This window comes from Mesoplodon mirus, assembly GCF_964341445.2.
Source record: "Mesoplodon mirus genome assembly, chromosome: 6".
Lineage (NCBI taxonomy): Eukaryota > Metazoa > Chordata > Mammalia > Artiodactyla > Ziphiidae > Mesoplodon > Mesoplodon mirus.
In genome coordinates, this window is record NC_138982.1 from 147,025,061 (window position 1) to 147,051,907 (window position 26,847).

Consider the following 26,847-nt stretch of genomic DNA (forward strand, 5'->3'; position numbering starts at 1 on the left):
CCTCCAACAGCTGACTCCCATGGCACTCACAGTAAAGCAGCAAGGGTCTCGGCGGTCTGGCCTGTCCCCTCACTTGGCAGTCCAACCAAACTGGCACCTCCAGGTTTTCATCACATCCTCTCGGGTGTACCCCTGCACTCCTCTCCAAGAATTCTGCTCTGTCCCCCACCCAATCCCCTTGTCTCCCCCTGCTTCCAATCCAGGCACATACCCCATGCCTCAGCGAGCTATGTACATATTACAGTTGGCTCAGTACATCCGTCGGCTCTCTGAGGTGTGAGCTGGGCAGGCCTGGTGGGCAGGGTCCCTGCACCTTATGCATCCCTGCACTACTGATTCTGGCACATCAGGGACTGCAACTGTTGCTAAGACAATGAATGACCACCGTTACACCCTGCAACGTAAGAGTACGTGTTGGCGGACAACAGTCAGTAAGAGTATCAAAGACATTACACGGAAGAAAACAGCCTTTCATTCTGAAAACTGACGAAGACCTCATGAGATATTCCAGTGGTTTATTTGGATGATTAATAATCACATTCCAACATGCATCAAGCATCTGAGAATAACATGATTTTGAGTAAAAGAACATCTTCTAGACCCTCTCTCAGGTCCAGCAGCTTAAATGTCCACCATGTCCAGTAGTGCAGAGAGATGGAGCTCAGAGGCAACGTCCTCTTCCCTTGAACTCCGGATCAGCCTTTCTAGGTGCTTTAGCCGTTCGGTCAGAGATGTGCCTGTTGCCTCTGACATCTGCAGTTGCTCCCCTGTCCTGTCATTCTATTTGAACAAAGAAAGAAACTAAAAATAGTTTTGGGATATCCACAAGCCAAGATATAGTTTCTTTAAAGGCACTAGACCTGACTCATGTTAGAAACCTCTTCTGGGGCCTGCTAGGCTCAACAAACCCCTCTCTTGGCATCTATCACACATCCTTCCAGCCCCTTCCAGCACATACACATACAGCTGGCATCATCTGCCATGGAATGTTTCCTCTTCTGATTCTTTATTTATATTTTTTAATTTCCTTTTCTGCCCGTGCCACAGGGCATGTGAGATCTTAGTTCCCCTACCAGGGATCAAACCCACACCCCCTGCATTGGAAGCGCAGTCTTAACCACTGGACCACCAGGGAAGTCCCTCCACTTCCGATTCTACCATGAGCAACTTCTAGTCGTTTTTGTAAGATATCGTTGTCAAGAGCTACGAACTACGCCATCATATGTATTGTAATTGCTGAACCAGACTCTCATCTTTGGATGTTTAGTTTCCACTTTCATGTACTATAATTAATGCTACAGTGAACAAAAAAATTATTAACTTTTGTCAGTCATTTCTTTAGGGCAGAATTGTTAAAGTCAAAGGGTACAAATATTTTTAAGGTATCTGTCAAACTAATAATTGGAAATAGTATGTCATCTTAATTTGTTTTTCTCCGCAATTGAAGGGCTTCCTAAAAGCCAATCCAGGAACATACATTTTGCCTGTCCAGCATTATACATATAAACTCTGCTTTTGTGTCTTTTATCACTGAAGGAAGAAGGGTGAGGTAGAAAGATCCTGAGCTTCGGAGCCAGTTGGGTCTGGCTTTAAAAAGCAGCTTTGCCACTGACCAGCTGAACACTCTTGGGTGAGGCCCTTGACTTCTGTGAGCATACCCTCCTCATTCATTAATTTTCCTCACGGAAAATTAATACCAGAAGGGAGGTCCGGGTGATGCCAAAGCTTGGACAGCATGTGCTCCATAAACCAAACCACTGTTGTCACCTTTGTTATCCTCCTCAGAACTTTACTGCATGTCAGCATAACATGGTTATGGGTTTTGTTCAGTTCTTAAGCATGTGTCAATTCCATTCTTCATTCATTTCATAAGCAGAAACTCAGAATTAGTCGGGCCACTATAATACTGACAGATTAAGGTTAAGAAAAGATCTAATTTAAGCTAATAATTTATTGGTCATCATGACATCATACGATGACTCGAGACATTACTTTTTTCCCAGTCATTCTCTCAGTTGTTAAGTCTAATATAAATGCCAAATATACTCTCTTCTCACCTGAAGGCTAGTAGTTGTAGATGTTTTCATCACAGGTTTGATAGTCTGAGGCAGAGACACCAGAGTCTGAGGAAGGTAGAGTGGAAGGGAAGTTGAATCTGTGAATGCTCCCGAGTCCTCTGACAACCACCACTGAAGTTGATCTTCAAACCTGAAACGTGTGAGCATTAGGAAGCAAAAATTTAACTCTCTCTCACTTTTCTCCTATATATGCTTTAAATTTTTTAAAGCTTTGCTTTTTACTAAGGGTGGAACTAAGTTATGACATCAACTAAGAAGCAGAAAAGCACTGTTTAAAAAAATTTAGTATCTTCTCTTTAACTTATAAACCTGACTTATATTTAATGAAAAAGGTGGCATTTATCCAAAACAACTGGTTTTTAACAGTACTTGTACTTCTCTCACTTGGTTTATCTTCTCTGGCTTATTTTGCTATTATGTGTCTATAATTAATTTGTATCTCTTTGGATTATCGAAAATGTATGGATTGCTGCTTTAGTCTAAAATTAACCCAAAATAACATCGCACTGACACCTAACATACTCCAGAGCTGTCCTCTCCATATACTTGCTTTTTAAAGAAAAATAATCTGATCCAAACTGCTTAAATGATACAGACCTAGGAAAATCTACTTTTAGAAATCATGACACATTCATTCACTCTCCCAACACATATTTATCAAGCCTCCACCAAATGCTAGGCATCATTCTGCGTACCGGGGACACAGCACTGAGACAGAACAGACAAGGCCCAGCTGGAGGCAGCTGACACTCTAGTGAGGTGAGACAGACAAAGGAGACACCTGAAGACGAAGACAAGGCAGAGACATGGAGACAGGGAGGACTGGTGAGATGGGTAAGGAGGGCCTCACTGAGTAGATGTGAGCAGAGGCCAGAAGTGAGCACAAGGTGGGCCAAGGGGATGTTAGAGGGTGGCTGTGAGTCCCAGGCAAAAGGAACGGCTAACACCAACGCCTGCCTGTGCACTGCCTAGCATGATGCAGCAAGGAGCAGAGGTCAGAAAGGAAATGAGAGGTGGATCGCACAGGGCCTTGCCCCCTTGTGAGGGTTCTGCCTTTGATTTGGTGAAGAGGAAGCCACTGGAAGGTTGTGAGCAAAGGAGAAACACGACCTCTGCCTCACACTTGAAAGGCTCGCACCAGGTCTGCTGAGACTAGACTACAGACCACTGCAAAAATGGTCCAATTCTGAACATATTTTGAACAGAGCCAGTAGGATTTGTGGGTGGACTGGATGCAGAGGGATGATTCCAAGGCATCTGGCCCGGGGAGCTGGAAGGATGGCGCCGCCATCGACTGAGAAGACCACTGCAGGAGGGGCCGGCTGGGAGAAATCGGCAACTGGATTTGGGATGTTAGCTTTGAGATGGCTATCAGGCATCCAATAGATGTCTAATGAAGAATTCAAGGAAGAACTACAGTATTCCAATCTGGAGTTCAAATCTCAAGGTTTGAGATATAATTTGGAGTTGTCAGAATATTGACGCTACTTAAAAAATCCATTAAACTGGATGAAATCACTGGGGAGTAGGTGCAGATAACACAGAGAGAAGGTCTGGAGAGTGAGCCTGGGCAGGTCGGCAGGAGTAGGGAGGGAACATGTGGGGCTGCTGGGGCCTGGGGTTCATGGTCAGGTCAGCCGTGTGCAGGCTGCAGTACCCTGACCACAGCAGACACCCTGGGGCAGGGATGGGCTGCAGAAGACTGGGAAAGAGGGCTGCAGAAGTGAGAATCACACTGTTTTGGGGGGAGTTCACTGTTAAGGGAGCAGAAACATGGCGGTGGTGACTAGAGAGGGAAATGGGGCCAAGACAGGGAGGAGTGGCAGCCTGTTTTCACGTTTGTGTGCTGACGGGCGAGTGAAGGACTCTCACTGGACTAGTGTCCTTGAGTGGGTGGGAGACGAGTGCAGCCAAGGGGAGGGGCTGCCCTTGCCTACAGGCTGGACACGGAGGCTGCCGGAGAGGACGGGGCAGGGGAGGCACGAGGACGACAGTGGAAGCCCCCTTCTTGCCGTCTCTTCTTCCTCAGTAAAACCATGAACGCGGGTGGTGGGAGAGGCAGGGGAAGCCCTGCTCCATCCAGCTCCTGCACAGCCGCAGCGTGGGAATGCCCCAATGCCCAGGCTGGCCAGACGGGCAGAGCGCATGCCAGCCACGTGCCACAGAGGCTTAGCCAGCCAGCTACACTCACTCCCCACTAGGAGACTCGGGACTTTCAGTGATAAACAATCAACGAAACTCATTTCAAATAATAAAACAGTCGAAGGCACCCCGTCGAGGGCACCGGCTCTGTCCTCTAAGAGCTGACCTGCCTTCTTTTTTCAACAGCCTTGTCCCTGGGGTCCTTGCTAACCCGGCTGAAGCGGCCTAAAGGACAAAACGAACCCCGGAAACGGGCTTCACCTCTTGCTCTCGTCTTTCTCCCGCAGCAGGCTGCTGGACAGACACTGGGCCAGGAGCTCCTGGGGAGAGGCTCTGTGCGTCAGGTCCTCGGTGCCGGGAATCCGCCCCTCTCGGCCGCGCTCCACACCTCTCTTCCTTTTGCGGCGCCCGTGAAGTAACGGAGTGGGAAGCTTCTTTGCAGAAGGGTGAAAAGACCTTATCCCCAAACTGTAAGTACACGTTTTGAAATGCTTACGGTCAGGAAAGAGAGGGAGAAAGGGGTCCTCTGGCATCAGGCAGAGTGGGGTGCTCTGGGGTCAGGCACAGGCGCAGAGGAAGGGCAGCCTCTGCCTTGCAGCAGCTTCCCCTCTCCTGGGCAGCAGGGCTCCCGAAGCTTCTCTACTCTGAGTTCTGCTTCCCCTTCCAGGGTCATCAGCAGTCTCTGTTTTTCCCTAATACTGGCAAGGTTCTTATTTTTCATGTAGCTCCTAAATCCATCTGGATTTTTTGTTGTTGTTGTGATGCGAGGCCTGCGGGATCCCAGTTTTCCGACCAGGGATTGAACCCGGGCCCTGGGCAGTGAAAGCGCCAAGTCCTAACCACTGGCCCGCCAGGAAATTCCCCCGGAAGTAGTGTTTACAGCAGCGGGAGACGAGGGTCTAATGCTTTTCCTAAATAGAGGCCAAAGTCTGTCCTCTCTGCACTGACTTCCCTCATCTGGCGTGGTACTTTTATCACACGTTTCTGTTCTTGCACTTTCTGTTCTGATCCATTTGTCTACTGTAACTTTATTATATGTTTTGAGATCAGGCTGAGCAGACCTTCCTTGTTATTCTTATTCAAAATTTTCTCAGCAATTGCTACACATTTCCTCATCCTGATGAATTCTAGAATTAACCAGGCGGTTAATTAACCAGGCGGTCTTGTCAAGACCAGGCGGAAACATCCTTTTGGGCTTTGGATTAGAAATGCCCTGACTTTATAGTTTGAGAACTGACATCTTTACAGCATTGCGTCCTCCAGTCAGCAAAGCCTAGCCTGCCCCTCATTTATTCAAGGGTTTCTTTGCACCTTCAGGGCTCTGAGAATCCCCTTCACAGGGGTTTAGCACCTCTCCTGGTCAGTTTGTGTCCATATGTTCTAGATTTGTTGCTGCTGTGAATGAGAATTTCTGTACGTTGTAGGTTGATCTGTCTGGTCACCTTGCTGAATGCTGAACAGTTCTAAGGGTGTGACTGTCCATGATCCTGAACTGACAATTTTACTGTCTGGAAATAATTGGTCCTCCTCTCTTGATATTTATGCCCTAAACTGGGCAGGGTCTCCGGGACAACAGTGAACAGCAGTGATGTCAGGGCAGCTCAAGGCTGGTTCTAACTTCAGTGTTTCTGATGTTTTACCAAGAAGCATGGGGGGTGTTTTAGTAGTTTTATGGTAGATAGCCCTATCAAGCTAAATAACTTTTTTACCCAAGTTTCATAAGAAATTTTATCAGGAATGGGTATAAATTTTTTTCTTGGAGAGAGGGAGAAGGAATGGGTATAAATTTTAAGGAAAACTTTTCAACACCTAGTGAAATGATCGCTCATTTTTCTGTTACGGCAGCTAATTACACAAATAGGTTTCTACCGTTGATATTGTATAGCACAGTATAAAGCGAGCTTGTGGGTTTTTTATGTACTGCAAAACTGCATGTGCTAACATTCTACTTAGTATTTTTGAACCAGGTTTGTAAGTGAGATCAGACAACAGCTTTCTTTTGTCTGCACTCTCCTGGTTATGTTACGACTTCAGGGTCAGGTTTGTCCAATAAATGAAATGAGATGCTTGTTTCCCTCTGCTCTACAACAGTTTCTACTACATGGGAATGATCTGTTCCTCCAGTATCTGTCGGAATCTCCCCACAATGGGCTGGATTTCATGTACAGGATGTGAATTGCTGCTGTATACTCTGTTAGAGAATACAGTTCACTCTCTTGGTTGAGGGATGACAGAAACGCACACTGAACACAGATCTCACCGGCTCTGACTCAACTGTAGCTCCTTCTGCGTCTGCATTCTGGCTTGTTCCCACGACAAAGGAACGTCGTAGTTTTTCAAATGGTTTTTTAAAAAATACACACATATCTGACCATCTTTAGTCAGTGCCTCTGAGAAAACGATACAAAAATAAGAAGAGAAAAGAACATCAAAAGAGCAACAGGTGACCACTTGATGTCTGCTTAAATTCACTGACTTAAGGACTAGCCCTTCCGATTAAAGGTGCACAATTATGTGACTCCCGTGCTTGAGCTAAATATGCTCCAAGTGTCCATGGGTCACTCAAGGTCCAGAGAGGCTCACGTCCAGACCTGCATGGCCAGTGTGACTACTCAGAGAAGTCTCTCTAAAGCCAGCCTTGGGGGCCCATTTCAGGGAGATGAGTGCAGGCTCTCCTGGAACCTTCTCAGCTCTTCCCAATGTTTGTAAGTCACCTGGAGGTCACTGGCTTGGAGAGGTAGCCCTAAGGAGAGGAAGGGTGGGGACCCGCAGGAAGGGAGCAACCGTCAAGTCAACATCTCCCTTTGCTGAAACTGGACCAGGAAAGTCTCCTGAGGAGCCGGCCCACGGCACCAAGCACTAACTACCTGGTGTGACGGGAAGCCTGGGGGGTGTCCAGTCCCTCAGCCTGTGGTTGATGCACAAGGCGATGATGTCATCCCACGGGATCTCGGCAACTGAGGGCTGCGCCCCCCGGCCTGGGGAGGGGCTCCCACTCTTCCACCTGCGGTGCGTGCTGCGGAGCAGGCTCTCCACCTGGGACCGCAGGACAGGCTGCGTCTGGAGAGAGCTGGGGATCTGGGAGGCGTACTGGATAACCATGGAGCACACAGGGAGCCAGGGAGCTGGAGAGAAAGCACCGCATGAGTCACAGGGCTTGGTGCAAATCGACATGCCATGTTCTTCACTCTGTAGTTTCCTAGGAAAAGGCAACTCTGTAGCTGAGAAGTCTGCCTTCAACTCTGAATACAACAGAACCACAGCTGTTAAAGAAAGAACATCTCCCTCCCCATGTCCAGGTAAGGGATGCAGCCACCCAGGTCAGAATTCACAACAAAGGGTCCATCCTAGAGGCTTTGACTGCACAGGCCTGCAGATGCATGCAGGAATCCGTATTTGACCAAGCACTCAGGGAGGTCTGGTCCCAGAGGCACGGGCTTCTCTTGGGGAGCCCCGACCTAGCTCACGGCAGAGGATTTGCGCAGTGCAGTTTGTTTCCCATTGGGTTCCTTCAGTAGCAAATGTCTGTTAGACGTACGGGAGACTGCACCTCAAAATTCAGAATGATGCCTGAGGCCTCTGTTCCACATGGTCTACAAAAGAACGGCCCTGCTAAGGCCACGTGCTGCGCCACGTGAGCACAAGCAGCCTTGTTCCCTCCTGACATCATCAGCAAGGGAAGGGGCAGCCTCCTCACAGCACAGGGACCCATAAAGTCTGTGTGAGAACAGCCCGAAAGCCTCACTCGGGCACAGCCGGAGCCACAGGCGCTTCTTTGACAAAGAAGCAACACTGGTGTTAAAGCGGCACTGAGTGCCGTGGCCCCAGCAGAGCCAGCAGCGTGGGGACAGGACTGCACAGTCCCCACGCCTTTTGCTCCCAAATGCCATGGCACAGGCAGGATGGGACCTGCTGTTAACTGAGGAATCCCAGGCCTTGGGTGCAGCACTCTTCCTGACACCTTCCTCCCGGGACTGAAGAGACAGCCACAGACCACTCAGATGGTGGGGAAGGGCCAACAGGGCTCACTCCACAGAACCCCAGCTCGTCCTGACTCCTGAATCCAAAGGCGAGCGCGGACGGGTGCGGCGTGGGGCCGGGGTGCCCAGTGGAGGAGGACCACCTCACGCCGGCGCCCAACACCTGCCAGGGTGTCTCTACAGCAAGAAGGAGACGGGGAACTCGGCCGCACCACATGCTTCCCAGCCAGTACCCCTCGGCACGAGCACGCACCTCCCGGGGGCGGAAGGTCCATCTGTGGGAGCTGGAAGCCAAGGACAGCCTGCCTCAGCCAGGCCAGGTGCTCCGGGGTGTTCCAGTGAAGGTGAGGAAGCAGCCGGCTGCCCCCTGCCTCGGCAAACTCCGGGACAGGCCAGGACAGGTTGCAGAGCTGCTCGGAGGACACCACGGAGGCCAGGAAGCTCAGCACGCTGTTGAACAGTTCGATGACGGCACCTGGCTCCTGTGGGGCCAGGCCGCCCAGCCTCCGCTCTCTTCTGTCGTGGAAAAACCGGCTGCTAAACTCCCGGCTAACCCCGTCTTCCACGTACTGAATGAGGGTCTGGCAACAAAGGTCAAGGGCACAGGGGCAGTGGGAGACCAGCCACTGCACAGCCTGCGTAACCTGAGAAGCAAAGACAGTGGGGAGAGATCTGGTTCAACAATTCCGCTGTTTTTCAGGAAGAGATTCCTGAAGGCGCCCCCCCCCAACCCAGCTGCCACAGCAGGTGCCACCGGAGCAGCAGCCTCTCAACCACACCAGGAAGGGGAGCAGAAGCTCTCACGGCAGTTGAGTTTGGTCTCCCAGGGCCCTGGAGACCCATACAACAGGGACCCCGAGAAGGGCTCCCGTGCCCCTCGCCCCCGAGGAGCGTGGCCTGAAGGATCGCCCCGGAAGGGCTGGAGGCCCAAGGGAAACCAGCCCTGCACATCCTCTTCACCTCACACAGAAAAGGAAGCCACGTCTTCCCGTTCTTAGAAGGACTAACAGCTTCACTACATGCCTGGATGCTTTCACATCCTGTAGTTATCTTTCTTCCTGTATTTATTACTTTTGTTTTAATTCCTGGCACTTCTTTCCCTAAATGTAATTGTCAGCACAGACTTCCTTTTTTTAAGGAAACTTCTGATAACATTATTTCTTCATATTCCAAGGACAACCACTTACAAAAATAATTATACATCTGACCCTCAGAGACAAGACATGAACTGTCATATTTTAAATCCATAACAACAAAACCTCTAAGAAAATTTACACGAACAATTTAACTTATTGCCGATAGCAGGACTGTGGGCAAATTTTATCTTTTGTTTTGATTTCTGCTTATATTTTTAGAAAGTTTCCTGTCAAAACGTAAAATTAAAGATGCATGCAGTAATATACACTAAATTCAAGATAGAGTGAAAGGGAAAAAACTGAGATATCTTGTTGGACCTTTAAAAATGATGAAACCTTACCTTCGTCGTGCCTTGTAAATCACTAATGGAATCAGGGATCTCAATAACGGTATAATCTGAAATCAGCTTAGCTGAAACCAAATCCTGTAGCATCAGACCTTTAAGACAAACAGACGTAGGTCACCTGTCTCCTGGTAGAGGTGTGCAGGCGAGCAAAGGCATCTCACTGCTCTGACCCCGCCCAACCCTGCCCCCAGTCACTGCAGCAGCTGCTGTCACAGGACCCCGGACACCACACTGCCAGCACTTTCTCACACCCCCGGCTCTACCCACTTATTAAACATTCCAGCTCATAAATGGAACTGCCTTCACACACCAGCTTCCACTTCCTTCTCCACGGCGTCCCCTCCCGGGCTGGACACAAGAACCACCAGCGGAAGCGCAGGCTGGAAGGGCTTGGCCTGCAGGAGCTGCTTGATCTGCAGCAACGCCGACAGCCAGTACACGTCCTCCTCCGCCACGTCCTCGCTCTTCACTTTGGGGGGAAGCAGCAGCATGACCCCACTGGCTCCCAGGAGCTCCTTCTGTGTCTCCACAGCATCGAGGGCACAGTCGCTGAGTGCACCGTGGGCCACCTGGAACAGCACCCAGACCATCAAGATGGATGGACGCACCAGGGGACAAATCAGCAGTGAGCTGCAGAGTGAGCCGAGCCAAATGCTCGCCTCACGCCAGGTCAGCCTCCCTCCGTGCGGCCGAGGATTCGTGTGAAAATCAGTCACAGGTCATTCAGCCTCTGGTTAGACTTGGGTTGGAGCAATTTAATCTCAACAGTTACCTCAAACAGGCTTGTAAAAAACGAGTAAGCCGGGACTTCCCTGGTGGTTAAGAATCCGCCTGCCAATGCAGTGGACACGGGTCGGATCGCCGGTCCAGGAAGATCCCACATGCCGTGGAGCAACGAAGCCCATGCACCACAACTACTGAGCCTGTGCTCTAGAGCCTGTGAGCCACAACTACTGAGCCCACGTGCCATAACTACTGAAGCCCACGCACCTAGAGCCTGTGCTCCGCAACAGGAGAAGCCACCGCAATGAGAAGCCTGCACACTGCAATGAAGAGTAGCCCCCGCTCGCTGCAAACAGAGAAAGCCTGTGTGCAGCATAAAAGACCCAACGCAGCCAAAAATTTGAAAAAATTAAAAAAGAAAAAAGAAAGAAAGAAACCCAAAGGAAACAGATACCGCATGGCACATAAGAAAACTTATGCAAACATCCTAATTTCCTCTGAGGATGCCTCTGGAAACAGTCATAAGATGATATGAAAAAGTCAAATAAGGACAAGAAAAAGGAAATCAATAATATATATATATTATTAAAAACTCAGTAGAACATTTGGAATACAGTCAAGGAAATCTCCCAGAAAACAGTATTAAAAAACAAGAGAGAAAATGGGATAGAAAGGATGAAGAGGCTCAGAGGCTCAACTGATGAGGTCAAACAGTCTAATACAGAGTTCAAGAGAGAAGAGAATAAATGAGAAGGAAAGCAGATGTCATCAAGATGCAAAAACGTCAGTCTCCAGCCCACAAGGACCCACCAAGCCCAAATGATGAGGGAAGGAAGTCAGCACCAGAGCCCCAGGGACAGAGTGCAGGCTTCCAAAGAGAAAGAAAGGGGGCCACAGAGAAAGGAACAGAACAGTTTCAGACATCTCAACAGCAATGCTGGACGGCAGGTGACAGTGGAGCAAACTAGAAGGAAAATAACTTTCAGCCCATAATTCTACAAACCTAGCTAAACTATGAAGCAAATGTGAGAGCAAATACATTTTCAGACAGGCAAGAATGCCCCAAATTCTCCTCCCACGCATTCTTCCTTTGGAAGAAAGTGGAAAACGTGCTCCATCAAACAAGAGACTAAACCAAGAAAACATCTTGCTGCTGCTGCTGCTGCCAACGGCAGCACCGAGTAAGTGCTCGATGTGTCAGACTGTGCGCTCTGTATGTATAACCCAGTTCGCCCTCAAGGGTTCCTGTGCACAGGGGCACCACGGAGCAGCTGTGTGGCCCCAGGCTATTTGTTTCAGCTCCTCCCTCCCTGGCAAAACCGCATCATGAGTAAGAGCACTGACCCGCAGGCGGCGCCCGGCCACGAGGACCCTGACACGAGGGTCAGGGTTAGGGGTGGAAGAGCAGGACTGAGCTCTTGGTCTGGAGGGCCCAGCGGAAGCCACACCCTGGAGCACGTTATCCGCCTCAAGGGGAGCAGGAGGATGACCCCTTCTCAAAGGGAGGGATAAGGTGAAGTGATCGAACACTTAGAAAACTCTACTAAGACATGTACAGCCCATGTGCCGGCACATTTGGGTAGTATTAATGAAAGATGAAGATAAAACTACTTAAGTAAGATAATGAGACAACTACTACTTGCAAAAAAATAAACAAATGTCGTCACAAAACACTTGCCGGTTCTGGGGCAAATAGCCATCACACAGCACACGCGCACACACACAACACACGTACCCACATGACCCCACTTGCTGAGATAATGTAAAGTAATGATGTAGCCACCCGGAAGATGGGGAGGCTGAGAGGAACTGTGGTATTAAGAGTTCACGCCTCCCATAGTGGGGTGTGCAGCCCCAGGATGGCCCCCACGATGCCACCTCCTCGTGCTGATGTCCGTGCACCGTCACCTGCCCTGAGTGTGAGCTGGGCCCAGTGACACACTTCTAACAGTATCAGACAAACGTAATGGGATGCCACCTCTAAGATTAGGCTACAAAGAGATTATGCCAGCTTGCTCAGCTGATGGGAGCCAGCTGATGCCCTGTTGTGAGCTGCCTCATAGAAGCCCACGTGGCGTGGCGTGGCCTGCAGGGAAGTGAATCCTGCCAACAACCACGAGCGTGAGCTTTCCGAGGAGACCAGAGCCCTGGCCCACATCTTGACTTACACCTGGTGAGGAATCCTGAGCCAGAGGGCCCATCTAAGCCACACCTGGACTTCTGCCCCACAGAAACTGTGAGTAACGAACGTTTGTTATTCAAAGATGCCACATTTGGATGGTTTTTGGCTTTTGGTTTTTTTGGCCGTGCTGCACGGCACGCGGGGTCTTAGTTCCCGAACCAGGGATCGAACCCAGGCACCCTGCAGTGGAAACGCAGAATCCTAACCACAGGACCGCCAGGGAATTCCCAAAGCTGCCACATTTGGAGGTAACCTGCTATGTAGAAATAGATAACTAATACACATATTTTAATGCAAAGTCGGCAGAGAACATCTAAAGTGGATAAATCAGAGAAATGGCAGTGTAAGGACATGATACGGCAACAGGACAGAAGTCAAGCCTTGGGGAAAGGAGCCAGAAGAAGGGGCAGGGGCTGTGACTTCTCCTCGTAAGTCGTGGTGCTCTCTGAGTTTTTAACTACATGCACGTATTATTTTGACTTACATTTTTAAGAATAAAGGCAAGAACAAACTAATTGTCCAGTAGGTGAAGTCTGACTTTGTCATCATACGAAAAAGGGAAGAACATGCCCCAAGATGTTTCTGTTACCTCTGAATGGTGAGCGCTTAGATGGCTCTTATAATCTTTATACTTCCTCTGTATTTCCTTATGTTTTTAAAGTTTTATATATGTATTACTTTCACGTTTAAGAAATACAATAAATAGTATTAAAATGGAAAGGAACAAACAAAAATCCTATAATCAAACTACAGCTTGAAGCCGTTCCAAGGACAGGAGGAACAGGCACTGGAGTGCCACATGCAGATGTCCGGGTGTGCCATGAAGGTGACTGTCAGGAAGAGGAGAGGTCAGGCGTGGAGCCTTCGGGTCAGGACACGGTGGGGAGGGCCGCTTTCACTGGGTCCTGCTCTGAGCGTGCCGCTGGTCCTGATCGCCACACTATGGGAGGCACCAGGCCCAGGTTGGGCAGCTGGCCGCGGCAGCAGCTACCGACACCAGGTCTGCTCAGCACTGAAGCCCACACTTCCTGCCATGTACTGCTATTTTCTAAGTAAATAAAATATACATCTGGTCTTACTTCTGAACACACACAATAAAACTTGAAGTTCATTTATGCAGGTCTGAATCTAATGAGGAAACAGGTTCTCATTAAAGAAGAATCTCTCAGGGAACCAATTAAGCTCAGTGTTGCACAAACACCTGTAAAGAACAAAAGTTAGGGGCTTCCCTGGTGGCGCAGTGGTTAAGAATCTGCCTGCCAACGCATGGGACATGGGTTCGATCCCTGGTCTGGGAAGATCCCACATGCTGTGGAGCAACTAAGCCTGTGAGCCACAACTGCTGAGCCCGCGTGCCACAACTACTGAAGTCCGCACACCTCGAGCCCGTGCTCCGTAACAAGAGAAGCCACTGCCAATGAGAAGCCCGTGCACTGCAACGAAGAGTAGACCCCGCTCGCCGCAACCAGAGAAAAGCCCACATGCAGCAATGAAGACCCAACGCAGCCGAGAGAGAGAGAGGAAGAAAGAGAGAGAGAGGGAGAGAAAGAGAGAGGAAGGAAGGCAGGAAGGGAAAGGAAACGAAAGGAAAGAAAATTAGAACTTATAATCAAAAACTGAGGACAACTTTAATGTGAAACAAAAACAAGTAACCTGAAATGCCCACTACTGAACCTATGTGAAAACCGCATAGGATTAAAAACCATTCGTCTTTTGGTAAGACCTGATGCATCAGGAAGCTATTTAACAAAGATTTCAGCAGCTGACAGACCATATGAGATGCAACAACCACTGCATGTTTTTGTAATGCTCTGTCTCATCCCTCTTGGGTTAGTTACCAGAGGTCCGTGGAACTCAGGGCTTCTGAATTATAGGTGAACATATGTACTTTTCAGGATTGTTCTGGGTTTCCACCAAGTTCTCAAAGAGAGGTCTGTGACCCAAGACAGTTAAGACTCACTGCACTCCTGAGAATCTAGCCTGGTCTCTCACACCAAGGGGGTGTGCATGGGATGTCGTCAAGACGCAAGGAGGAACAGATACGACACTTGCTTCTGAGCCTCCCACATTGTTTCAGGGCCACTTCAGGGAAGTTATATGACTCCAATCATGTCTGGGAGTGAGTGCGAATGAGAAAATCTCAGAAGTAAATACACTAAGTGATGGTCACTCACCTTGATGCACACACTGACAGAAACTGTCTGATTCCCTTTGCTGCTGAAAGTGTTAAAGAGAGTGAGTGTCTGAATCCCACCAACATCACGGCATGTGTCATCCACTGAGCCATCATCTCCTATGAACTTGACTTTTAACCAATTTGCCAGAATTCTGTGAATAAAAGAAAATAACACTTGAAGGAGAGTCTAATCCTAAATTTGAACTACAAAGAGAAATGTTACACAGATGTAAATCCACAAACACCAAATCTTACTATAAAGTTGATCTGGACTAATAAACAGGCTGTGATTTTTTAAATGGAGTTAGGAACTCTACTGGGTTATATATTTGAGAGGACACTCATTCTAATGTGATTTATGATTTTGAAGCACAAAGAAAAGATTTTGAGCAACAGAAAAGGTCCTTAGAGTTTACCATACAACCCAGCAATTCCACTCCTAGGTATATAACCAAAAGAACTGCAGACATATGTCCACACAAACACTTACACGTCAGTGTTCACAGAAGCGTTATCATAATAATCAAAAAGTGCCCATCAACTGATGAACAGACAAATAAAGTGTGATATATTCATGCAATCAAATATCATTTGGCCCAAAAATGAAGGACTAATACATGCTACAACATGAATGAACCTAGAAAACATTATGCTAGGTGAAAGATGCCAGTCATATAGAAGACTACGTGTTTTCGGGTTCTATTTGTATGAGATGTCCAGAATAGGCAAATGAATAGAGACAGAAAACAGATTAGTAGTTGCCAGGGGCTGCAGGTAAGGAAGGATGGACTGCTAATGGGCATGGATTTCTTTTTAGGTGAAAAAATGTTCTGCAATTAGATAGTTGTGATGGTTATACAACTCTGTGAATACACTGAAACCAGTGAAATGTACACTTCAAATGGGAGAAAGTCATGATATGTGAATTACATCTAAAAAAGAAAAGTAGGGCGTCCCTGGTGGCGCAGTGGTTGAGAGTCCACCTGCCGATGCAGGGGACACGGGTTCGTGCCCCGGTCCAGGAGGATCCCACGTGCCGTGGAGCGGCTGGGCCCGTGAGCCATGGCCGCTGAGCCTGCGCGTCCGGAGCCTGTGCTCCGCGACGGGAGAGGCCACGACAGTGAGAGGCCCACGTACCGCAAAAAAAAAAAAAAGTATGGTTTCTGGAAGCAGCTTGTTTACAAGAAACAATGCCATGTCAACTTTTTCGATTTCTTTTTAAAAATGCCAGAAGTTTTTTACCTGAGGAAAAAATGGAACTATAGCAAACAAAGTAAACTGTCTTCCCCAAGAGTCTAAAATGAAGCAGGCTCTAATCAGTATACCTCAGCATAGCTTTAAGTCACAATCAAGTCTGAAGTGTTTTTGGACAAAGACCGTTGCCAACGATACAAAATAAAAATGTGAATAATCTAAAGCGTCAACTTCAAATAACAAACAAAACAGCCTGCAAAGCTAAGCATCAAGATGAAAGCAGGCGTCAGGGCCCCCAGGAGGAGAGGGGCACACTGGGCTGCCGCCTGGCCACCCCCGTGCGCAACACTCAGCTGCCAGACGCTCTGGAGAAGCCACTCCGCCTCCCGGCCGCCTGCTCGGCATCCAGGCCCCCCAGGGGGAAACCTCTCTGACCTGCCAGGACTCCCTGGGGACTGCTCTTCTCCATCAGGCAACACCAGCACCAGCTTCCAAAACACGCGCTCCTGCCGCGCCGGGAGGTGCTCAGCCACGAGGGCTGGCAGGTCCAGGGGTGCCCATGCCGCGTCACTGGAAGGGACAAAGCACCACAGGTGAGCCGCCACGCGAGCCCCCGGCAGGAGCAGCGTACGCGGCGGGCGGGCGGGGACCAACCTCAGCAGCTGCTGGTAGAAGTGCTGAACTTTCATCTGGTGCGCCACCTTGCTCCTGAGCCACCTTAACCTGCGAAGGGAGAAGCACACGGAGCCTACGTGAGGCCCACTCAGCACCCACGGAGGAACCTGATAAGCGCTTAGTGATGTTCTGAGTGCAAAGCAATTGGGGAGCGAGTGTCTCCCAGTGGGGAATACTTAGGAGACCAAGAAACCTTTTCCGATAGAGAAACAGTTTAGTCAGAGGACTCGTTCATTCCATAAATATCAAGCAATTATCTACTGTGTGCCAGTCGTGGCAGATCAGCAGTGAACAGACAAAAATCCTGCCCCGCTAGAACACACGCTCTTGTAGGGAGAGAAAGGCCTCTGTTAGTGGGTGGCGCGACAGGCGCGGTGGGCGTGCTGTGGACTTACCCAGGGTGGTCAGAGGTGATATGGGAGCAAAGACTGAAGGGAACAGGGGCGCCAGCACGTGAGTTCTGGGGGACAGGCCAGACCCAGTCAGGAGTGGGCCTGGCACGTGCACAGGACGAGCACAGGGAGAGCAGCGGGGGACAGCCAGAGGGCGGGGGGGGGGGCCACTATGAAGGGACTCAGAGAGCAGCCCAGGGACGTCGACAGGGATGTGAGGCGACCTGACTCTGATGTGGTGATGAGGACACCAGGGTGCAGGGGTCAAGGGCGGAAGCCAGCAGACGGACAGGTGGCTACGTGAGAGGGGTTGGCAGTGGAGGTGGTGAGGGTAGAGCCGCAGGATGGTGGGTCTGAGTCCAGGTGTCACCCAGCCCAGGGAGGACAGGCTGGCATCCTGTGAGCCAGAGGAGGCACCGAGTGCAGCAGGCCAGGTGAAGACTAGGTTCCGATGTTGAACTGGGGACACGGGGAAGAGGCCCAGGCTGGAGATGCACGAAGCATGCTGTCAGCGTGCAGGATGGAAAAAGATTACCAGGGGAGGAAGCAGAGGGGAAGAAGAGGGGACGGGGGCTGTGCTGGAGGGCGGGGGAGGGGACAGAGAGAGGGCCGTCCTGACACAGGTGACACAGCCAGGACTCCAGGAGGCAGCCGGGCCAAGGCCGAAGGCCCTGACACACACAGCACATCAGAGACAGGCCAGCACCGTCACCACCCTGCTTGCAGACACAGGCACAGGACCCGGAGACGTGGGCAGCTACACAAAGTTTGTTAGAGGCATAGAGCTGGTGACAGCCCAGGCGAGGACAAGACGTGCCTCGAGACCCCAGCAGGGTGGGCTGCCACTGCGCCTCTGTGTCGTCTTCCTAGGCCCCCACTGGGAGGCTCCTTTCCAGAGGCCACAGCGGCCTGGTCTGAAGAGAGAGGCTGAGCCCTGCATGGCCAGGATTGGGCAGCTGAAGCCAGGACCTGGGCTGGGAGCCGGGCACATGCAGGGTGGCCAGGAGGAGTGGCAGGGAGAGCCATGCGAGGGGACACGGGGAGGGAGCCCGTAAGAGACCTGACGGCAGGAGGGGGGAGTCGCTGAAATGCTGCCACCGCAGACCCAGGGTAGCAGAGGGGTCGGGGTGGTGGTGGGGGTGAGGCCAACACGGACCTCTGGCTCCACCACTGAGAATGGACATGATGTGTCCTTAAGCTAGGAAGGCAAGGAGAAAACAGGTAATTCCAGGGAGAATTCGATTGGCAGGACCAGGAGTGTTTTAAGGGGAAAAGGCAAGTGAAATCACAGCAGGTAGAGCAACTCTCACTCCGAAAATGCAATCCTGCATCTGTCTTCACCTCCTCTGACTCCACCCATCTTCCCTGCAAACAGACGTGTTAATCCACACTCGCGATAAAGCCAGTTAGGGCAGGAGGCACTTAGGAGGCCCCGGGCTGCTGACCTGGTGCAGGAGATGCCCACTCTCCCCGCGTGGCCCAGATCCAAGAGGCCCTTGGCCAGGTTCTCCTCTGCAATGGGGCACTCTGCGCTGGGCGCCAGTGCCCTCAGCCGGTCGTTCGTGTCCATACAGCAGGGTGCCGCAGGGAAGGCCCGCATCTGGCGCCTCAGTTTCTTCCGGGCTGCGACACCTTCCCTCCACCTAGAGGAGAGACCAAAGTATCATCACTGGATGTTTTTGCCATGGGGACAAGGCAAAAACACCTCCAGCATTAACATGGGAAACATTTTCTGCCAGTATGTTTAGGTCTTTTTCAGCAACAGATCTCAAACTGAGAAATGGATCAGAACTGAAACTCAAGGTATGGGGGATGCATGATAACGAATGAGTGGTGGGCAACGAACCTACTGAACTTTAGAGTGAATACTGGGCTTCCCTGGTGGCGCAGTGGGTAAGACTCTGCACTCCCAATGCAGGGGGCTGGGTTCGATCCCTGGTCAGGGAACTAGATTCCACATGCATGCCACGACTAAGAGTTTGCCCATGCCGCAACTAAGGAGCCAGTGAGCCGCAAATAAGGAGCCTGCGAGCCGCAACTAAGGAGCCCGCATGCCACAACTAAGACCTGGTGCAACCAAATAAATTAATTAATTAAAAATAAAGAGTGAACAATCTCTGGAGGCCAACTTGCCAATCTGGATACAAACACAGATCCATATACCCTTTGACCCAGCAGACACCACCGACAGGATTCTCTCTCCAGACATGTGTGCACCTGTGTGAAATGTCTGTACAAGGATGCCACTGCAGCACTCTTTGTCACAGCTAGAGAGAGAAAGCCATGTGAAAGTCTACCAGTGGGACGAGGCAGGTCATCTACCATGTGCTCTGGCAACGCCACCTCAGTGCACTGACGGCACTGGGGAGAGGCCACCGTGCTGCTGCAGTCAGGTCTCCGGTGTCACGGAGAGTCGAGAGAAGTCTGGCACAGAGTAGGGAATGTGCTCCCCACTGTGCCGACCACCATACAAAGGTCAGAGGTTCTCGTGGGATGGAGACTCATTTCTCACTGAATCCCCTTTTACACGGCTGCAACTGTCAAGTACACTATTACTTTCTTTAAATGTTATCATGAAATGAATCATCATATAACATACGTAACACATGTACACCCATTTTAAAGATTAATGATAAATCAAACACCCACATCCTTCCATGCAGTTGAGAATGGGTGGCCAAGACCAGCACCTGATGCCCACGGGCCCTGCTCAGTCACACACCCTCTCATTCCCAAAGGTAACCACTATGCCGGGTTTATGTTTGTTATTTTCCTTCTTTAGGGTTGTACTACTATATACAAATCCAAAACAATCCATTTAGTTTGAATATACAGTTTGTATGTTGCACACATTTCCCTAAGAATTGCTTTTTTCACTATAAATTATGTTTCAGAAATTCATCCATGTGGGTGCATACAGCTATCATTTGGCTTGTTCGTGGCCCTCTCCCTGTGTCTAGCACACTGGGTAAACAGCAGAAGGCTACCTATAAATATCTGTCGAAATATAGAGCGGTCCCCCCACCCCAATCTAATTCTTTACTTAGTTTATACCCTTTAGGAAGGAACATGTTACATGTGCGTATTATCAGCTGTTTCTGAAAGTATAATCTTTGTAAAAGACTCTCCCTGTATGCATTGATTTTATCTGTAAGGACATGGGACTCACCGCTGGAGATACTTGCAGAAGCACTGAACTTCCTGGAGGGTCTCTTTTGCAGTCTGGAAAATTTCCTCCCCAAGAAACAAGTCCACCAGGTGGGCACAGACGTCCTCACAGCAGCGGGCCACGCGGAGCCTCTGCTGTGTCTCCACTGCACTCCTAGGGAAAAGGGCAATCAGCAAGAGAGACACTGCACCCAAGGCCCCACCCGGAGGGCCTGCCTTAAAAGCACGAGGCCACGGCCTTAATACTGAAATGTAATGATAGCTTTGCTGCAAGAAAAGCTTGAAGATTTTATTTTATATAATGCACAGACATCTGGAAATGTAGAGAAAAAAGAACTAAAGTGGTACAGGGTACAAGATGATACATCCAACAGGGCCCTTGTAAATAGTCAAGAGAGAACTCTGTATCTTATAGTTAGAAATTTAATTTTTAAATGACCATTGAGACAACTGAAATATCTTCTCATCAACAACATCTGATGTTTGCAATTAGAAATGTCTCAAGTATATGACAGCTGGCTACAGAGGCTGACAGCCTAAGGTCATGTGACAGTGGCCCTCAGATAAACCAGAATCTGAAAGAGACTTTTTACAACAAAATCCTGTCAACCAAGGGATCACAGAGGCCTTTATCAAATACATTTAGCCATTAAGTCAAAGAAGCCCAGACAGGCAAGACCCATTTCCGATAGCTGTCCTCTGTGGCGATGGAGACAGCCCTGGGCCGAGCTGTAGTCCAAGTCTTCTGGAACTGCAGAGAACAGCAGTTTCCCTGCACGTCAGTGAGTCCTAGGTTTTACTTATCTCTTAATACCCCTTCCTGGGATTAAGAACAGACAAACACCCATCATTTGTGAGGTCTCTTGCTTATAGTAAACAGTGAAATAAACTCCCAATTAATAGAAATGGAGAGAAATATTAATTAAGCAACATACTCTGCCTCCTGGCTATATTCCCCATCTGCACCAGGGGCTGCAGGCCTATCTCGGGGGAACTTAAACGCAAGGACAGATTTCCCAGCACAACTGAACCTCTTTCTTCCCTGAAGCTTGGCACTGAAATTTATAAAGTTCTTAAGTGAAATAGCTCAAAGGAATCTTTGAACATACGAAACAAAGGAAAGGATCTTCTACTGGAGAAAAACTAACGGTGAGTAACCTGGTGTGGGGAAGACCACCAGTGAATTCTTTTGCTAACAGACACATCCCCACGCCCAGGGCAGGGTCAACAAGGAGGATGAGAGTGAAAGCGAGGGCCTCCTTGGAAGCAACGCACACAAGAACAGGGACAGCCTGTTAGTGTTTGGCTAACCAGAAGATATGCTCCTTGTCAAAATGAAAGCCAGCTAGCGTGAACTGGACCAGCCTGGCCACGGTGCCTCTAACCCTCCTCCCACCCGCCCAGCCGCCTCACATTGCAGGCACCAGCGCTTCACTTACTTCAACTCCTGGGAGCAGGTTTCCCTCACACGTTCTGTCACCACGAGCTCTGTCAGCTCTGCAGCTAGGTCCTGGCTCAGCTGAGTTAACACCAGTTCTCTCTCTTGTTTCAACCTAAGGGAAAAGGAAAAAGAGCACAAGAAATAACAGTCGTCTCACTCTGTGACCTTGCGAGTGGGGATTTGAGTTGTGCTGCCTGACCCCTCCGGCAGGCCTGACACCTCTGGTTCCACCAGACAGGCCACACAGCCATGCCCACTCCAGTTCCCTGACCACCCCCCCCCACCCCCTCTGGCTGCGGAGGGGCTGCTGCTTACAAGGTGGGACCTGCCGGCTCCCTGGGCCACAGTGTATGAAGGCGCAGGGCGAGCCGTGGGTCTGGTACGAGCGCCGTGGGCAAAAGCGAGAGCATCCTAGGCCAGGGCAGGCTCTCCCCTTGTCCACCCCCCCCATCCCCCACGTGCACTGCAGGGATGAGACACCCTCACCTCTCTTCTTCAGCCCGCCGCCTCTCTTCCTCTTTTCGCTCCCTTTCCTTAGTCACTTCTTCAGTTGCAATGTGCCTCAGAATGCCCATGGTTGCAGCTGTTAACAGCTCCTCCATAGCAGCATTGGAAACACTAGACAGAGCAAAGTGGACATTGCTCTAAATAAATAATAAAAGCCACACAAACCATATTACTAGACTTCTAATACTAGCAAGGGAAAAAAATACCTATTTGCCTTCCAGCATAAAAATCAAGCCCATGGTTAGGAACACACACCCTGTCAAAACTGACTCAGGAAAAAAAGAAAATCTGAATAAACCTATAACTAGCTAAGAGATTGACTCAGTATTTAAAAACATCTTCCAGCAAAGAAAAATCCAGGATGAGAGGGCTTCACTGGCAAATTCTACCAAACACTTAAAGAAGAACTAACACCAACCCTTCTCAAACTCTTCGAAAAAACCGAGGCACAAGGAACACTTCCTAACACCTCTAGGAGGCCAGCATTCCCCCGATCTGATACCAAAGCCAGACAAAAACACCACAGGAAAACTAGTGACCAATATCCCTTGTGGACGGTGAAGTAAAAATCCATAACAAAATACTAGCAAGCCAAAATTAAGCAATATACTGAAAGGATTATACACTACCAAGTGTATAATCTCACACTACCAAGAGAGATTTATTCCTGGAATGAAACAAATGAAAATCAATGTAATACAACCACATTAATAAACTGAAGGGGACAAAACCCACAAAATCATCTCAATTAATGCAGAGACAGCATATGACAAATTCAATACCATTTCATGATACAAACACTCAATAAATTAGGAAGAGAAGGGAACTTTCTCAAAATGATAAAGACCATATATGAAACACCCACAGCTAACATCATATTCACTCGTGAAAGATAGAAAGCTTTCCCTCTAAGACAGTAACAAGACAAGAGTGCCCTATCTGCCATTTCTATTCAACACCGTATTGAAAGTTATAGCCAGAGCAATTAGACAAGAAAAATAAAAACATCCAAACTGGAAAGGAAGAAGAAAACTACGTGTATTCACAGATGACAGGATCTTGTATGTAGAAAATCCTAAGGGATCCACTCAAAAGCTATTACAATAAAAAAAAAGTTCAACAAGATTGGAATATAAGGATCAACACTCAAAACTCAATGGCATTTCTATTCACGAGCTATGAACATTCTGAAAGTGGAATTGAGGAAACAATTCCGTCTACAATAGCGACAAAAAGAATAATATAATTAGGAACAAATTTAACCAAAGAAACAAAAGACTTGTACAATAAAAATTATAAAACGTTGCTGAAAAAAATTAAGGAAGACATAAACAAATGGAAAGACATCCATGTTCATGGACTGGAAGACTTCATATTGTTAAGATGCCAGTACTACCCAAAGTAATCTACAGATTCATTGGAACCACCATCAAAATCCCAACATAACTTTTTGCAGAAGTAGAAAAACCCATCCTAAAATTCTTATGAAATTTAAAGGGTCTCCAAATAGGGAAACAGCCTTCAAAGAGAAACAAAGCTGAAACAAAGCTGAAGGACTCGCACTTTGTGATTTCAAAACTTACAACTTACTACGAAGTTATAGTAATAAAATCAAAACAATATGGTACTACCATAAAAACAGACATATAGGGCTTCCCTGGTGGCGCAGTGGTTGAGAGTCCACCTGCCGATGCAGGGGACACGGGTTCATGCCCCGGACCGGGAAGATCCCACATGCCGCGGAGCGGCTGGGCCCGTGAGCCATGGCCGCTGAGCCTGCGCGTCCGGAGCCTGTGCTCCGCAACGGGAGAGGCCACAACAGTGAGAGGCCCGCGTACCACCAAAAAAAAAAAAAAAAAAAAAGACGAGATGCTTAAAGTGTTCCACAAAATCAGCTTTATAAAATTTAAAAGTGTAGTTTGAAATGTCTAACGAAATTTCATCATGGTGTTAAATGTAAATGGTATAAAATGTTTAAGGGAATTTAATCTGTCAAATTTATAAACTGTGACTTAATCCAAGATCAAGTAAAGTGAGTGTTTTTATTTTTTAACAGAGAAGGAACTAATTATTACTAGATTTTTTTCATTACTAGATTTTTGATCACATTTAAAGTTGAAAGAAAAACAGGTTTCTAATTTACAACTTTAATAAACCTAATGCTACTCAAAAATCATACACACATAGAAACTACCTGCAAACGACAAACACAGGTCAGGAACGTGAGAGACTATACCCACCAGTGAGCAGGACCGACACTGAAGCCTGTACAAAGGGGTAGCTGTGATCTCTTGTTGAAGACTGAGAGCAGCTTTATGAAAGGAAGCGTCTGGAGGGAGTGCAGACAGCCTCAGAGCAGGAGAGGCACCGCACTTACCCCAGGGCTGTGGCTGCGAAGGCCGCCCCAGCGGCGCCAACTTCCTCGCAGTCCCTCTGAAGAACCTCCTGGATGAGCTCATCCACCACCTGCACCAGGTCCTAAGCAGAGGGCAGACGGGGGTCAGGAGCACTGGCTGGGGAAACGCCGCCTAGATCCAGACCCAGCTTATCACCAAGCAATCTGCCTTCATGGCCTAAGGTACTGAAGGTCTTCACGGAACCACAGAGACATCATGGACCGTCCGCCCAGCTCAGAAATCCCTCCAAAACCTCATCACTGGAAGCTGTTTGAAGGCGTCTAATGACCTTACACGGGGGTCGGCTGTGCGCTCCTGGAAAGGGTTCCTGCTGATAACCAGAGAGGAGCCTTCTGGACATGCCAGGACAAGCCTGCTGTCTGCTCAACGACGGCCATTCAGACGGCCACAGTGCCGCACCCCAACGTCACACGGCCCCAGCTTCTGTGGCCCTTCCTCACTCCCCACCTCAGGCCTCCTTGATCCCCCAGTGGGGTGGTGCCCAGTGCCTGCCCAAGCAACAGGGTGGCGAGATCAAGTCACACGGCCTGTGTGGTGGGTAGGCCCTGCTCGGCCCCAGGGCCACCTGTCAGACGCATGCTGACCCCAGGGACACCCCAGGGACACAGACAGTGGTCAGACTGGACATCAGAGGCAGCTGGATGTTGCCCACGACGGGCCCTCAGAGCCCTGACAGGAAGGTTCCTTACCTCGTCCGAGTACACAGGCGCAGACTTCGGGGGAAGGAGCTCCAGCTGCACGGGGGGCTGCACGGGGGGCTGGAAGAGGCTGGGTGCCATGCTCAAGGGCAGTGCCGGGAGGTGTGGAGGAGAAGCTGGCACAGGGGTGGGCAGGGGCTGCAGGAGGAGAGCCGGGGGGGCCTCGTCCCCCTCCGTACTGCACTCCTCTCCTCTCCCTACACCTGGAAGGAACAGGCAAACGTGGGCACCGAGGACAAGCCCTGGCCACCCTCCCCAAGCAGACCACCACAGGGCGCCTCCTGAGCCACGAGCCGGGGGACCGTGTGCGCTTCACCCGTGGGAACAAAGCACTGTGGCGCCAGGGGGCCGTTCAGGCAGCACCGAGCTGGTGTCGCCGGGCCCCAGGATGAGGCCTCCTAGAGGGGAGCAGAGCTGGCGCCCCCCCTGAGGCCGCAGCCTCACCCACCTGCCACGTCCAAGCCGGGTCTCTGGGCGCCCGCGGGCAGCTCCGCAGCAAGGCTGTCCCCGACGTACTTGTTCTGGGAGTTGAAGCTGCACACGGGGGTGTGACGGAGGACAGGGGGTAATGGCCCTCCATTCACGATCTCCCCAACGGACACCGTCAGCTTCCTGGTAATAAACACCGACTTCCTGGCCTTGGATAAACCCTCTGGTTCCAGGAACGAGGACCGGTTCAGCTCGACACAGCTACCCAGACCACAGAGAACCCACGGAGAGGCGTTACACAGGCGAGAGGCCACCCTTCACCTCCTCAGTGCCCTGCAGTCACTGTGTCGCCAGAAGGCCACGTGGAAATGAGGGGAGGCAGCAAAGGCCCAGCCCAAGGCCCAGCCCACGGCATCCCCCACTGCCAGTGTTTCCTTCTGACACGGGAGCCGCCTGGCCTCACTGTTAGCAGCCCCAGGTGCAGCAACGCTCCCCTACATGCTCCCAGCTCATCCCGTGAGGGCAGGTCTGCAGGCAGCAGACGGGGCCGGGGCTGAGGAGCCAGAGGAGGATGGGTTCAGGGAAACCCCGGATCCGGACACGACAGGCTACAGGTTATGGAGCCATTTTCTGGGAGAGGGTCCACAAGTCCCACCACGTTCTCAAAACTCTGACTGCAGCAGAGGAGACGCCCTGGCCTGGCCAGAGAGCCCATCTTCAGGGACAGAACAAGGAAGGCCCCAAGCTCGACCATCAGCTTCCTGAGTAACTTGGGAAAAGTCAGGAAGAGTCTGAACCCTAACCTGCTGACGAACAGCGAGTGACCTGGGGACATCCCCGTGGTTCTGAGCCTCGCCTGCTCCCCTGCACCCCAGGCCGTGGAACATGCCTTCTCCAGGGCCTGGCGCACAGCTGGCACTTCCCAGCCTTCCCAGAGTTAAAAGGGAGAAAAGGAGAGAGGCCCGGCGGTTCGGGCCTCGGTGCTTACCCGTCGGAGACAGTGAGGCCGTGGCAGCTGAGGAAGTCTGTGGCCTCCTCTCCGTCTCTGAAGAGCAGCATGCGCACCACGCCATCCAGGGGAAAGGTGGTGGAGCGCTGAGTGCTCGCCGTGTATGCCACGTTGAGCGCTCGGAGCGCGTCCTTGCGGATCTGAGAGAAGCCA

At 50.0% G+C, this 26,847-nt stretch overlaps 1 protein-coding gene across 2 annotated transcripts in view; it reads right to left on the minus strand.

Annotated features, from left to right (window-relative positions):
- Window positions 1-498: 498 nt before the first annotated feature.
- The window catches only part of LOC309806702 (germinal-center associated nuclear protein-like), a 41,396-nt gene continuing 15,047 nt past the window's right edge, over window positions 499-26,847 (minus strand). For both annotated transcript variants that reach the window (XM_082625647.1, XM_082625646.1), the window contains exons 11-29: window positions 26,674-26,834; window positions 25,705-25,946; window positions 25,248-25,459; window positions 24,519-24,619; window positions 22,121-22,252; window positions 21,633-21,746; window positions 20,195-20,347; window positions 18,471-18,668; window positions 16,613-16,681; window positions 16,394-16,528; window positions 14,763-14,916; window positions 9,994-10,252; window positions 9,678-9,775; window positions 8,454-8,844; window positions 7,088-7,345; window positions 6,481-6,610; window positions 4,482-4,688; window positions 2,058-2,208; window positions 499-780 (exon numbers count right to left, since the gene is read on the minus strand). In XM_082625647.1, the coding sequence (XP_082481773.1) occupies window positions 622-780; window positions 2,058-2,208; window positions 4,482-4,688; window positions 6,481-6,610; window positions 7,088-7,345; window positions 8,454-8,844; window positions 9,678-9,775; window positions 9,994-10,252; window positions 14,763-14,916; window positions 16,394-16,528; window positions 16,613-16,681; window positions 18,471-18,668; window positions 20,195-20,347; window positions 21,633-21,746; window positions 22,121-22,252; window positions 24,519-24,619; window positions 25,248-25,459; window positions 25,705-25,946; window positions 26,674-26,834 (3,324 nt within the window). In that variant the 3' untranslated portion in view covers window positions 499-621. The remainder of the gene's footprint in view (window positions 781-2,057; window positions 2,209-4,481; window positions 4,689-6,480; window positions 6,611-7,087; window positions 7,346-8,453; window positions 8,845-9,677; window positions 9,776-9,993; window positions 10,253-14,762; window positions 14,917-16,393; window positions 16,529-16,612; window positions 16,682-18,470; window positions 18,669-20,194; window positions 20,348-21,632; window positions 21,747-22,120; window positions 22,253-24,518; window positions 24,620-25,247; window positions 25,460-25,704; window positions 25,947-26,673; window positions 26,835-26,847) is intronic.